Source organism: Hippopotamus amphibius, chromosome 13 (assembly GCF_030028045.1).
Source record: "Hippopotamus amphibius kiboko isolate mHipAmp2 chromosome 13, mHipAmp2.hap2, whole genome shotgun sequence".
Classification (NCBI taxonomy): Eukaryota; Metazoa; Chordata; class Mammalia; order Artiodactyla; family Hippopotamidae; genus Hippopotamus; species Hippopotamus amphibius.
The window spans coordinates 38,291,512-38,304,361 of NC_080198.1; the positions used below are offsets into that span (position 1 = coordinate 38,291,512).

Here is a 12,850-nt window from a genome sequence, read left to right on the forward strand (position 1 = left end):
CCTCAAGCCCTCCCCGCCACCGTCACTGCAGTGGCCCTGACTGCATGGGACCAGCAGGACTAATCCTACCCTGAGGATCTGATCCGGATCCGGACCTGGTCCCAGGGAAGGCCCCCACCACCCCTATTGTTTGGGGTCTGGGTGAGCGGCTCGTTCCCATTAGACTTGGTTTCACTACCTACTCCTGGGTCCGCCGACTGGGAATGGGGGTTTTTGATCTGGCCCTGGGGCGAGGGATAACCCCCTCAAAACGCCCCCCACCCCCACCCCGCGGCTGGACAGCGGGCAACGGAATCCCAAAAGCAGCTGTTGTCTCCAGAGCATTCCAGCTGCGCTTGGATTTCGTTCCCTGCTCTCCTGCCTGAGCAGCGTCCTGACCCAGATGGGGTGGGCTAGCCCCTGATCCCCAGACATAATTTATTCGGTCGCTCTGGTTTCTGTCCCTCTCTCAGGTGCGCCCTCAGGCTGGAAGTGACAGGCGTAGACGTCGGAGAGCCGAGGCGGTGGCCATTTCTGGAGCCCGAGGTAGCACTTGCGAGGGAGGGAGGACCCAGGGCCTCCGGATAGGGCTGCAATGGCGGTGAGTCCCACCGGGCCGCCCCATCCCGCAGCTCGCTAAAGATAGCCCTTCACTTCCTGGGGTAAAACCACCCCCAACCGTCTTCATGCACTGAGAATAACTGAAGTCCCCAGCTCGCTCTCCAGGCTCCCAACCCTGTTATCACCTGTCCCCGGGTCCTGCGCGTGAGGCATGGAAAGCGCTTTGGAATGACACGATCACTCCCGTTGAGTGGGCACCCAAGAAGCCATCGGGAATGTCGTGTCCGCCCAGTGCTCTTTCGGCGCTTCCCAGCAAGGCTTTGCAGCCCTAGCCCAGAAAGGGGCCTTGCCAAGCTTTTCCTGCCCCTAGGATCCTCTCCTTTCTGAGCTCTGGTTACTCTCACTGCGCCAGGGCAGAGATCAGGGGTTTGCCAGTGATCTGCTGCATAGTGCTCTACTGTGTCAGCTTTAGTCCCCATTAAAGAAAAGAGAAAAGGGTTATCTAAGTTACAGTGAAGTGAAGACATTCAGGAGCCCTGGTGGGACAGAGGAAAGAGCTTTCTCACTGGTAGAGGAGAGGGATGCTCAAAGAACTGTTTTTAAGCTGGGTCTTCTCATGGTAACGTTGTTTATTTGACCCGCAATGGCTGGCTGCCTAAACCAGGAAGTGTGAGGATCCTTGTTAAAGTGCTTCAGGTTAAAGGAGAAATATTAAAAGCTTCTGGAAACCATCATGATGGTTCTAATTCCTCAAGATTCAAGAGGAGAAAACCGGCAATTCTATCGGAACGGGCATTTATTAGGAATAAACACAACTCATATCTCAAAGGAGGGAACGCTTGCAAATAACCTGAAACTGGAGAACACAAATTCTTTAAAATGTGACTTTTTTCAGTAGGTCATGAAAGTGGCTTTCATGTTAGCTGCCCTATTTCAGTGAGAATCCACTTGGAACTTGTGACGTTTTGATCATGTGTAAATGGAGGAAGTGAAACGTTATCACAAATACATAAATGTAAGACTTCGATTCTTTCCCTGGTTGCTACTGTGGGCGACGGCGAAAGAACCCTAGGCCCGGAGCGGACCCCGAGATTTCGGACCCGGGGCCGGGCCAGGCTGGTTGGTCACGCGATGGGAGCGACGGGATCATCGGTCTAGCGCACCTGTCCGCTCGAGTGTCGCAGCCTGAGCCCCGCCCCAACAAGTTGGTCCCCCGCCGGAAGTTCGGCCTCGACATTTTGCTTCCGGTTCCTCGCTTCCGGTCCCGTCCATTCCTTCCGGTCGCCATGCGCCTTGGGTTGGAGGAGACGCTGGGAGCCCTCAACGCGGCCTTGGGGCCTGGCGGCCCAGTGTGGTTCAAGGAGACACGCGCCCGCCACCTGCGTGCCCGAGACTTCTTGGCACCACGGCGCGCTCTGCGGGCGCGCTTCGGGGATGACGAGGTGGGCACGAGCAGGGCGGGGACGTGTGGCCCGAGGTAGCTGGGAGCGCCGCGGCCGGCTTACCCGCTTGTCTTCCAGCAGGTGCCCGAGCGCGTGGTTCACGCCATCGTTGCCCTGCAGGGTCCCGGTGTGGCCCCAGTACTGCGCTGCGCAGCGACCCCTGCGGGGCTGGCGCTCCAGCTGCAGCGGTCCGCGGTTTTCGAGCGCGTCCTGGGCGCCGTGGCTGCCTATGCCGCGCCCACCGTCCCCCCTGCACCGGGCCCGCGTGTCGTCCTGCACTGCCCGGCGCTGCGCGGCAGCCCCTGCGCCCTTCGCCTGAGCCAGCTGCGTGCCGTGCTCGTGGCCGACCACCTGGCGCGAGCTCTGCGCACTCACAGGTGAGCGTGGGTGCGGGCCCAGAAAAGAGGAGGCGCGCGTCTTGGGGCGGGGCCGGGCCGCTGCTGGTGGGACTTCGGGGCGAGCTGAGCCTGGTGCTCGGGCTGAGGCGGCCGCCTCGCTTCGCAGGGTGAATGTGCGCCTAGTGCCCGCCGTTCGGGACCCGCACATGCCGACCTTCCTGCAGCAGCTGCAGGTGGACTGGCCCGCGGCCTCAGAGAGAGCCGCGTCCGAAGCCCTGAGGAACCGCGCGCTTGCAGAGCTCATTCCTGCCCGGAACGCGGAAGCCCTGCCCCCTGGCGCTCTGGGCCGAGTGTGCCTGAAGGAGCTGGTGGACGAACGGGGACGCACAGCTGGCTATGACCCCAATCTGGACAGCTGTCTGGGTAGGATCCGGAGTCTAGCAGGGCCAGAAAGTAGTCGGGCTCCGCACTCCCGGCCAGCCTCAGCCCTGTGTGTTCTCTAAGCAGTGACGGAGGATCTGCTCTCTGTGCTGGCTGAGCTTCAGCAAGCTGTGCAGGATTGGGCTGAGGACAGCTGCCTAGGCCTGGTGAGTGACTGCCGCCCCACCCTGTGGGCCTCTGGCAAACCAGGTGTCCTGTGTTTCTGGAAGTGACTGTCCTACCCTATAGGCTGGGGCCCCAGATGCTGGTGCAGATAGCTGCATGGTTGTGCATGTGGTGAGCTGTGAGGAGGAGTTCCAGCAACAAAAGTTGGACCTGCTTTGGTGGAAGTTGGATGACCAGGCTCCCCTCAGACAGGTAGGTTAGTGATTGTGGAGCTCCCCACACCAGCCTCATAGGGCCCTTGAAACCTACTTGTTAGCTGATGTATCCAGAGGGTGACACTTAACCTTGGGCAGATGTTAGGCTTGGTGAACTGGCAGGTGCAGCAGGTGCTGGGAGAGGTCTCTGGAGGCATAGCCCAGAGAATATTGAAGAATAGGTTGAGGAGGCTACCTTGAGGGGCTGGTCTTGAGATGGAGGTTGTGAGGTAAAAGGCTGGGGGAGTCCAGGAACCAGATTTAGGTTTCTGGAGGGTATTGTCACCTGGCTGAGACCCTGCTATCTTCCTGACAGAAGCACCTGGTCTGTGGCCCAGTGAAAGTAGCTGGTGCACCCGCCACCCTGACTGCCCCTGAGTACTACGAGTGAGTGAGGCTGGAAGGTCACCAAGCCAGGGTAGTTGAGGTAGGGGAACTTTGCCCACTGGTCCTCCTCTCATTCTTTTCAAAATGCAGGCTCCGACATGCCCAAGTGTGCAAGGCCTCAGCACTGAAGCATGGCAGGGACCTGGCACAAGGTGCGCCTGGGAGACCCTGGCTGTGCTCTGGGTAGGGGAAGGTCATTTGTACCCCTGCCCCTTGTTCCCTGCCTGCAGAGGCTGACTGATCCATACTCCCTCAGACCCAGCCTGGACAGAAATCTTCAGTGTTCTCTCTGTGGCGACCATTAAGTTTGAGATGCTCAGTACAGCCCCTCAGAGTCAGGTGAGCCTGGGCACCCTGCTGGGCCGGGCCTGGTGAGGACAGGGTGTGTGGTGGCCGTCCTCCCTCTGCAGCTGTACCCTCGTTTCTCAGCTTCTCCTGGCCCTGGCTGACAGCAGCATTTCCACAAAGGGCACCAAAAGTGGCACTTTTGTCATGTATAATTGTGCACGTCTCGCCACACTCTTTGAGGGTTACAAGTGCAGTGTGGAACAAGGTCTGTACCCCACTTTCCCACCTGTGAGCAGTCTGGATTTCTCCCTGCTACATGATGAGGTGAGTGCCCCTTTTGGGTAGCTGGCTCATGTGGGAAGCTTGGGCCTTTCCCTCCCAGCACTCTTCTCCCCCACAGGGTGAGTGGTTGCTGCTCTTCAATAGTGTCCTACCCTTCCCAGACCTGCTGAGCCAGACTGCAGCCCTGGCCTGCACAGCCCCAGGACTCCACATCGCTGTGCGCACAGAGATGGTGAGGCAGAGAAGACCAGGACAGACTGCACACACTATTCTTTATTCTGGTCTGGGGCACAGAGAGACAGGCCAGTGACTTGGTCTCTGTCTCTAGGTGTGCAAGTTCCTGGTACAGCTCAGCATGGATTTCAGCTCATACTATAACCGGGTACACATCCTAGGGGTAAGTGCACAGCAAAAGGACATATGTTGGGGGGGGAGGGGGGGCAGGGGAAGCATAGGATGAGACCAGCAGGCCCCTTCTCTCCTCCAGGAGCCTCGACCACACTTGTTTGGTCAAATGTTTGCCCGTCTGCAGCTTCTGCGGGCCGTGCGTGAAGTGCTCCACACTGGGCTGGCCTTGCTGGGTCTCCCTCCACTGAGTCACATCTAAAGCCACAGAGGCCCCAGTATCTGGGAATGTCCACAAAGTCATCAACTGAAAGGAAAAAACCCCAGAGATTTTGTTAGAGACCTGGATCCAAAATAAATTGCTTCTGTGACAAAGTTTTGTCCCATCGTGGGGAGTGGGACATATTCTTGGTCTGCCCTGGTGGCATTCTACTCACCTCCAGCTCCTGCTCTAAAGTCAGGAACCCGCGGCTGCCTCTTCCTCCCCTCAAGGCACACTGGGCATGGGCACAGACGCTGTCTGTGAGCAGGCCCCATGCCCAGCATGCCGGCCGCCGCGGGACATCTCAGTCGTACCAGTTGTAAACCTCAAGGCCCTGGCCCCCAAGAGCACAGCGGTGGCCAAACTCAGGGCTCACGGGCCAGCAGTCCATGTCAGCCACATCTGCAACGTGGTACACGGTGCTGTTCATAAAGGTGGGCTCGCCGTGCCCCAGACGCCAAAAGGTAAGCCGTTGGTCAATGGAGGCTGAGACCATGAGGCTTGGGCTTAAGATCTTGAGGCCTGTCACATGGGCAGCATGTGCACAGGGGACAGAGTATTCCTCTAGTACTTGTAGCTGGGGCACCAGCTCAGCACCCCCTACAGCCTCTTCCAGCTCCGGCACCTCCACAGCAAGCACAAAGACATGGAGGGAGCCATCCTCACTGCCGCTGGCCACAAGATGGCCCTCACGTGTGGGCAAGGTGTGCAGGCTGTTGACACCAGAGTTGTGAGCTTGGAGGGTCAGGCAGGGGCTGCCCAGCCCTGGAGGAAGAAGACAGTCATTAGGACCCAGCCCAACACCTGGCTGAGTGCAGTGGGAGGTGGGGGGACAGCCACAGTGGCACTCAGGCTACTCACGGTAAGGAAGCCCAGGGTCCGCTGGAGGCTCCAGGGCAGTGGAGCTGTGGTCCAGCACAGTGGTAAGATCCCAGAAGGCCAAGCTGCCATCAGTGGCTGCACTGCACAGGAACAGGCTCCTGACAGCCAGGAAAAAGCAGCTGGATCAGTGAGGGAGATGGGAAACGACAGGAGCCCCCACCAAGCCCATGCAGGACCACCACACAGCCCCTCTCACCGCCGCTGATTGGGTGCCTCGTGTGCGAAAGAGTGCACCTTGAGAACACAGCGCTTGTGGTGGAAGCTTTCAGCTAGGAGCTGCAGCCGCCGCCCAGAGTCCTGCAAGAGAAAGAGCCTGGGGGGCGGAGGGTGGCCCAACTCAGAACCCATTCTGAACATCCTTACATCCCTTTCTTTTGTCTCCAGGTCCCCTGGGCCCTATATACTCACCTCACTGCCCCATCGCTACAGGCTGCAGCCACAAGGGGGCCAAGGCCAGGTGGGTCAAGCTCACACACAGCTAGCGACATGTATCTACAGGGATAGTACACAGCTGTCAGGCGGAGCCTGGGAGCAGCGGCACAGGGCGTGCCCCCCACCACGTGCTCCTGTCTGACAGTGCACCTCACCTGGTCTCTGGGTCCACCTTGATCATCCGGTGCCGACTGCGCTGCCGGTCCCAGTACTCATCCAGCCGGTGGGACGAAAGGTGCATGACATGGCAAGCAAGGCGGCTGGGGGTGCTGGGGTCTGGGGTGACCATGATCGTGAAGCAGTGCATCTCAGCCCTGCCCCCCGCAGACACCACATGGGCGGTCAGGCCTGGCCGAGGATCCTGAGGGCCACCTGGGGTGCCAGTGCCCCACACGGCCACTGCGCGCACTGAGGAGATGTGGTTACAGACAGCTGTAAGTGCGTGGGCTGAGCCTGTGGCTGTGGGGAGCGCCAGGATACAGACAGTGGTGTCCTCACTGCATGTGATCACGATGTCGACCAGGCCAGGGCCCTCACTGCCGGGCTCCAGGTGGTCAGGCTGCATGAAACTGGGCACCTCAAATTCAGGCCCCAGGGTGATGGTGCCCACACGCTTTACACAGGTGATCTCACGGCCATGCAGGCTCTCCCGGAGAATCACATGTGGCCGGGTGCAGCCACCCAGAGCCTGGTACAGCATGACATCCCCATCCTTGAGGTAGGCAAAGGCCATAGCTGCCTCAGTATCAGAGAAGGCCCAGGAGCGATGCCCTCCACCACAGTTGATGATGTGCAGCTTCTCGTGTGACCGTGGGCTCCACACTACAAACTCATTGGCATGGAAACCCAGGATGACCATGCTTCCATCAGCCACCATTCGGAGCCCCGCCACCCAGTTCATACCTCGGCAGGACTTTTGCCTTAGGACTGGCTGGAGTTGGCCACCTCGCACAAAGAGCTGGTAGTAGGCACCATCACGCCCTGTAGTGTACACGTAGCCACCATGGCAGGTGACCGAGGTCACACCCTGTTTCCCATGCAGAGAAGGGAGGGTGGACACAGGGCCCCATTCAGCCAAGACATTCTCACCCCCACCACTGCCACTACCTGCTCCAAGTGCTCCAGTACCAGCCCCAACCTTCCCTCCAACCCCAAGATCCTTGAGCAGATCTGGTTGGGAGGGGAACAGCAACACAGAGCCCCGGCGGTCCCCACACACCAGGAAGTCACCTGGGGGTAAGAAGGCACTGCATGTGTGCCACCTCTGCTTGCTTGGAGGTAGGAGGTACCGGCAACGTTCCTTGACAAAGATGGCCTTGCCAGAGGGCGCAGCAGAGATCTCTAGACAAGCCACTACGCCACCAGGGCCTGATGCCAGCAGCAGAAGCTCCTCATAGCCACGCAAGGCCCAGCTTAGGCTGTGCACCTTCCCATGGAACAGGGTCAGGTCCACAGCTGCAGTTGGAGTATTGATGGGGACGACCTTGACACGACCTTCCCCATTGGCCATGGCACATAGTCCAAAGCCCTCAGGACCAGGGGCTGCCTCCAGGAGGCAGTAGGACTGGAAACGCTTGTCCTCCAACAGCAACTCCCAGCATTTGACCTCGAGGTCATAGAGGTACAAGGCCCCTGTATCAGTCACTGCCAGTACTCGCCATGAGCCAGCCAGTGTCACAGCCTTGAGGGCGCCTGGCCTGCTACGGGACTTGAAGCAGAGAGCAGAGACCCCTGAACCTGGGTACCCACGCCCTACCAGGTGCCAGAGCCGGATGCCTGAGTCATCACCCCCAGTGATCACCCAGGCCTGCCTCTCATGGGCAGCTATGGCCCGGATCCCACGGCCCTGGTGGCCCCGAAAGGCCTGGAGGATTTCGCCTTCATGGCTCCATACCAAGCAGACGCAGTCTTCTCCTGCACTGATAAGGTAATTCTCCAGGAGCTTGACCTGCCATACACGGGCACTGTGCCCAAAGCAGTGCCCAATATTCTGCACCCGACCCCCAGGGACCCGCAGGTCACCCACCTTCCAGATGCGAACACTTCGGTCTTCTGAAGCTGTGGCCAACAAGCCCTTGCTTTCCAGGTATGACATGCTGAAGATGACACCCACGTGCCCACTGACCCGTCGGTCAGGGGCTACTGGCTTATTGTCTATTAAAGCAGCTGCTGGGTACCAGACAAGGAGCTGGTTGGAAACTGCACCTGCCACTATGGTCAGCTCCTTCCAGGTATCTCCAATCAGACAGGCTGAGGAGAGGGTGCACCTGTCTGTGCAGGGCACATCCTGCAGGATGCACCCTACCACAGGGTCATACAGCACCACTGAGTTGTGGCCCAGTGCCAAGGCCACGTTCCCCTCAAGCCAACGTGCATCCCAGATCCAGTCAGACATGTTCCACAGGCCAGAGCGCCAGAGCTCCCGGAAGCGGCTCTGTCCCCAGCTAATTTTCACAATTCGGAGTCCCTTACTCCCAAACACTGCCACCATGGCCTCCGAGTCAAGGTCTCCGTTGGGTTCTGGTCGCACTCGGAATCCATGGATAAGATAGTGGCCAAGCAGGTTCTGCACTCGTTTCATCATCCGCAGATGTCCTCCAAAATCCAAAGTGTACACCAGGACATCTGGCCCCTCACCTGGACAGAGGCAAAGAGCCACATCAGAACCCCTCACCTAACTCTGATGAGCCATGAAGAAGAGACAGGGAAAGGGGAAAATTCTCAGTGTGTAGCTTATGAATGTATTAGGTCACTCAATCTTGTAGGCTTGAACCTTGGAAAATCTTTGGTCTCAGTTTCAGCTTTACTTTCAGTGCTGACTTTCTGATCCCCTCGCCAGTCACCCATGACATCCAGTTCAACCATGAATTCCTCAAACTCAGTCTCCTCCTCGCCCCACCTAACTTGTCATGCTTCAGACAGGAACCCTCTCACCTTTAGCCTCATTTACCTCTACACACATTCTTCCCACTCCCTGCTCTCCCAGGGGAGAGGCAGACCCAGTAAGTCAATCATTCCACCTTGGGGCCACAGCAGAACCCCTCCTGACTTCCAGGAGCTTCTTTTCTGTATCTCAGATGTGAGCATTTTCAATATCAATGGGGAGAGGCAGCCCACACTTTGGCAGCAGACGCTGCTGTGACCCTTGCCTGCCCTGTAGGCACATCCCGTTCTACTAGTTCATCCTCAAGTTCGTTCCATGCTCCTCACCTCAATGACCATTACCATCTTCTGCCCAACCCCAGCCCCAAACTGGGAAGCCCATTTCTCTTAACTTCCCACATCTTGTCTCCAAGTTCTGCAGATTTCATTTTCTAAAGAGTTTCCAAATCCAATCCACCACAGTGACTTTGGTCCAGGACATCACCTCTTAACCTGAGATGACAATAGCAATCCCTTCATGCCATTCCCAGCCTGCAGTCTCAATCTTTCGACATTCAATAAACACTTATTTGGGAATTCCCTGGCAGTCCAGTGGTTAGGACAGCGTTTTCACTGCCGGGGCCTGGGTTGGATCCCTGGATGGGGAACTAAGATCCCCCGCAAGCCATGTGGCATGGCCAAAAAATAAATAACTGAACATCGATTGTAAACCAGACAATGAACTATATGCTGGAGTAGTGAATAAGCCCCTGCTCCTGTGGATTTGGTAGACATTAAACAATATCACACAACAGATGGCCAAAAAGCACATGAAAAGATGCTCAAATCACTAATTATCAGAGAAATGCAAATCAAAACTACAATGAGATCAGAATGGCCATCATCAAAAAGTCTACAAACAGGGAATTCCTTGGCAGTCCGATGGTTAAGACTCCGAACTCTCACTGCCAAAGGCCGGAGGTTTGATCACTGCTCCAGGAACTAAGACCCCCACAAGCACAGCCAGAAAAAAAAAAAAAAGATACAAATGAACATATTTACAAACCAGAAACAGATTCACAGATTTGGAAAACAAATTTATGGTTACCAAAGGGCAAACGTGGCAGAGAGGAATAAATTAGGAGTTTGGGATTAACACACACACACTACTGTATAAAAAACAGATAACCAACAAGGACCTACTGTGTAGCACAGGGAACTCTACTCAATATTCTGTAATCACCTATATACGTAAAGAATCTGAAAAAGAATGAATATATGTTTATGTATAACTGAATCTGCTGTACACCTGAAACTAACACAACATTGTTAATCAACTATACTCCAAAATAAAAATTTAAAAATAAACAGGGACTTCCCTGGTGGTCCAGTGGCTAAGACTCTGCACTCCCACTGCAGGGGGCCCTGGTTCGATCCCTGGTCAGGGAACTAGAACCCACATGTGGCAATTAAGAGTTCGCGTGCCACAACTAAAAGATCCCACATGCAGCAACAAAGACCCAGCACAGCCAAATAAATAAATATTACAAACAATATCACACAAGTAAACTACATAGTTATAATTTTGTTAAGTTCCAGGAAAGAACTATATAGGTTGCTTTAAGAATATAAAATGGGGGGAAAAAAGAATATCAGTGGGAAAGTCTACTCCAGTGGTTCTCAACAGAGGGGCAATCTCCCCCCAGAAGACATTTGGCAATGTCTGAAGACATTTTTGGTGGTCACAGCTGGGAGGTGTGTGTGCTACTGGCATCTACGAGTGGAGGTTAAGGATGCTGCTATACATCCTACAACGCAGACAGCCTCTCACACAGAGAATGATCTGATCCAATATACCAATACTGCTGAGACTGAGAAACCGTGGTCCAATCTAACCAGATTGGATGAGTGTCAGGGGAGGCCAACTTGAGGACAAAACATTTAGGCTGAGGAATCAAGGATCAGCAGCAGTTAGCCAAAGGAAGAGCAGGCAGGAGGGAGAGGGGGGTGAACCCTTCTTGGCAAAGAAAACAGCAATTCTGATGCCCCTGAGGTGAGCAAGAGCTTTGGGTAGTAGGGCTAGAACAGGAAACAAAGGGTTCAAGGTTGGGCTAGAGAGAATGCTACTGAGGGGGTGAAGGAGGCATGGCCTCAAATTTGATGGCAATAAAGGTAAAAAAATTGACAGATGCTACATGTATGAAGTGCATACCAACCAGACTGGCTTAGGGAGGGAGGCAGATTCTTGGGCTTGGGCACTTGAGTGGCTGGTGTTCCTTCTGCTGAGCTGGAACACCCAGCAGGAGTATTTCAATTTGTAGGCACCTGTGCACTTGAGACTGGCAAACTCAAAAGAGAACAGGGCTGGGAATTCAGATTATAGATACACATTCAGATTATCAGTACACATGGGTGGGATTTGAGAACTGTTAATATAAAAGTCACTCTGAAAGTCACAGGAACAGGTGAATTCACTTTCAAAGCTTTCTGATCTGAATTTCCCAAGCCATTCCCCTGCTTAACAGCTTTCAAAGGGGGCTTCACACCCTTAGGAATAAAGTCAGACCTAGGCATAAAATGGTCTGGCCTCTGATCATTTCTCCAGCCTCTTCTCCTAGACAGCCCTCCCTGCCTGCTGAAGCCTCACAAGAACTCCCTCTTTCACACAAACTGACAAATTTCTTAAATCTTAAGGCGTTTGGCATACTCACCCTCTGCCAGGAATCGTCTCTTCTCCTAGTTTACTCTTGTGGTTCTCTGGGTTTCTGCCTAGCTATCCACTCTTCCAGGAGCCTTAGGAGTTCAGCTCAGGATAGGAACCTTGGGCTCCCAGAGCCCCCACACCAGATCAAAACTGGGGCATCCCTCGTCCCATCCCCCACCCCCATACATCCCTCGCCCTTAGGATTGGCAGCAGCTCACTCAAGGCTTGACAGCCAGTGCTCTGCCTCGGAACCCTTATCAAACTCGGCGGAACCACTATCTGTCACTCGTGGCTTCCAGTCAGGTCCCATTGCTCCCCAGGGCTCTGCCGCCTCAGGTCCCTGGCCTCTGCTACCCGAGCCGACCTCTTCGGAGGGGCATCGACATCGGATTTCCTGGACCCCAATCGCCTCGGGAGGGGCCTCAGACTCCGCCTCCACGGACACTGGCCTACTCAGAAAGGTCTCATCCTTGGTTTCCAGCGACCCCATCCTGGTCAGAGGCTCTTCATCCACCTTCTAGGGAAGAGCCTCACCCGCCGCACCCTCACACCCGAAAGGCCACACTCGCTTCTGGGCCTTGCCCGCCCCCCGAAAGGCCACGCCCCGAGCTCTGGGCCCGCCCACGGGGGGGCTCCCCGCCGCGTCCCCGCGGGAAGAGCCAAGCCGCCCCGCCCCACTCATCCAAGCGGCCGCAAGCGTCTCATTCCCTTCCCCCGCCCCCGCCGAGCGCGTCTCCCCGCGCCTTTTTGCCGCCCCAGCTGCTCGCTCCGCGTCACCTGCAGTTTATGGAAGGCCTCAGGAACCACCTCAGTCCTCTGTTTCCTGGGCTCCTCGGGCCGCGCTTCAGCCCAGCCATCTCCTGGGCTCCCGCCCGCCGCCCGTGCGCCTCCTCGGGGCATCCCTTTGTTCTTAAAGCCCCTCCCTAGGCGAGGATTCGACTTCTCCGCTAGCGCGCGCCTCAACCCAAAACTCACCCGCCAACAGCCGCTCCCCCACGCACTCCAGACCCGTGACCGGGAGGAGTATGAGCTCCGAGGTTGCTCGCGGCCAAACGTAGTCCTCGTGAGCGTCCATGTCGGTCCCCAAACCGCCACAGCTGCCACGGCCAAGAAAGGAGCCCAGCTCTCGCGAGACGAGCCTCCCGCGCGCCCCGCCGCAGCGCTTCAGCGCCCGTAGCAACAGGTAGCGGGGCAGGCGCTGGCCGCAGAGATCCAGCGACGACCGCCCCCGCCCCACACCGTCCGCCTGGGATTGGCAGGGCCGAAGCGCCCTCCCCTCACGTGAC

General features: G+C 56.5%; 2 protein-coding genes across 10 annotated transcripts; one reads left to right on the forward strand and one right to left on the reverse strand.

Annotated features, from left to right (window-relative positions):
* The first annotated feature begins 455 nt into the window (after positions 1-455).
* Positions 456-4,798, forward strand: DALRD3 (DALR anticodon binding domain containing 3). 4 transcript variants are annotated; one of them, XM_057704416.1, is made up of 12 exons: positions 458-1,982; positions 2,064-2,359; positions 2,487-2,743; positions 2,828-2,907; positions 2,990-3,118; positions 3,437-3,507; positions 3,598-3,659; positions 3,764-3,846; positions 3,937-4,119; positions 4,196-4,309; positions 4,406-4,474; positions 4,565-4,798. In XM_057704416.1, the coding sequence occupies exons 1-12, from the start codon at positions 1,827-1,829 to the stop codon at positions 4,682-4,684; spliced, it is 1,620 nt and encodes a 539-aa protein (XP_057560399.1). In that variant the 5' UTR covers positions 458-1,826; the 3' UTR covers positions 4,685-4,798. The 4 variants fall into 4 exon arrangements, with proteins under 4 accessions (XP_057560400.1, XP_057560399.1, XP_057560396.1 ...); XM_057704413.1 differs by having other exon boundaries at positions 459-1,982; positions 2,061-2,359; positions 2,825-2,907; XM_057704414.1 differs by having other exon boundaries at positions 459-1,982; positions 2,061-2,359.
* On the reverse strand, positions 4,336-12,777 carry WDR6 (WD repeat domain 6). 6 transcript variants are annotated; one of them, XM_057704406.1, is made up of 8 exons: positions 11,077-11,908; positions 10,064-10,120; positions 6,154-8,635; positions 5,975-6,058; positions 5,763-5,879; positions 5,546-5,664; positions 4,860-5,449; positions 4,336-4,729 (listed from the first exon to the last, which is right to left on the reverse strand). In XM_057704406.1, exons 3-7 carry the CDS (start codon positions 8,580-8,582, stop codon positions 4,989-4,991), a joined length of 3,210 nt encoding a protein of 1,069 aa, XP_057560389.1. In that variant the 5' UTR covers positions 8,583-8,635; positions 10,064-10,120; positions 11,077-11,908; the 3' UTR covers positions 4,336-4,729; positions 4,860-4,988. The 6 variants fall into 6 exon arrangements, with proteins under 6 accessions (XP_057560389.1, XP_057560385.1, XP_057560391.1 ...); XM_057704402.1 differs by lacking the exons at positions 10,064-10,120; positions 11,077-11,908 and adding an exon at positions 12,540-12,777; XM_057704408.1 differs by lacking the exons at positions 10,064-10,120; positions 11,077-11,908 and adding an exon at positions 12,342-12,533.
* Positions 12,778-12,850: the final 73 nt, after the last annotated feature.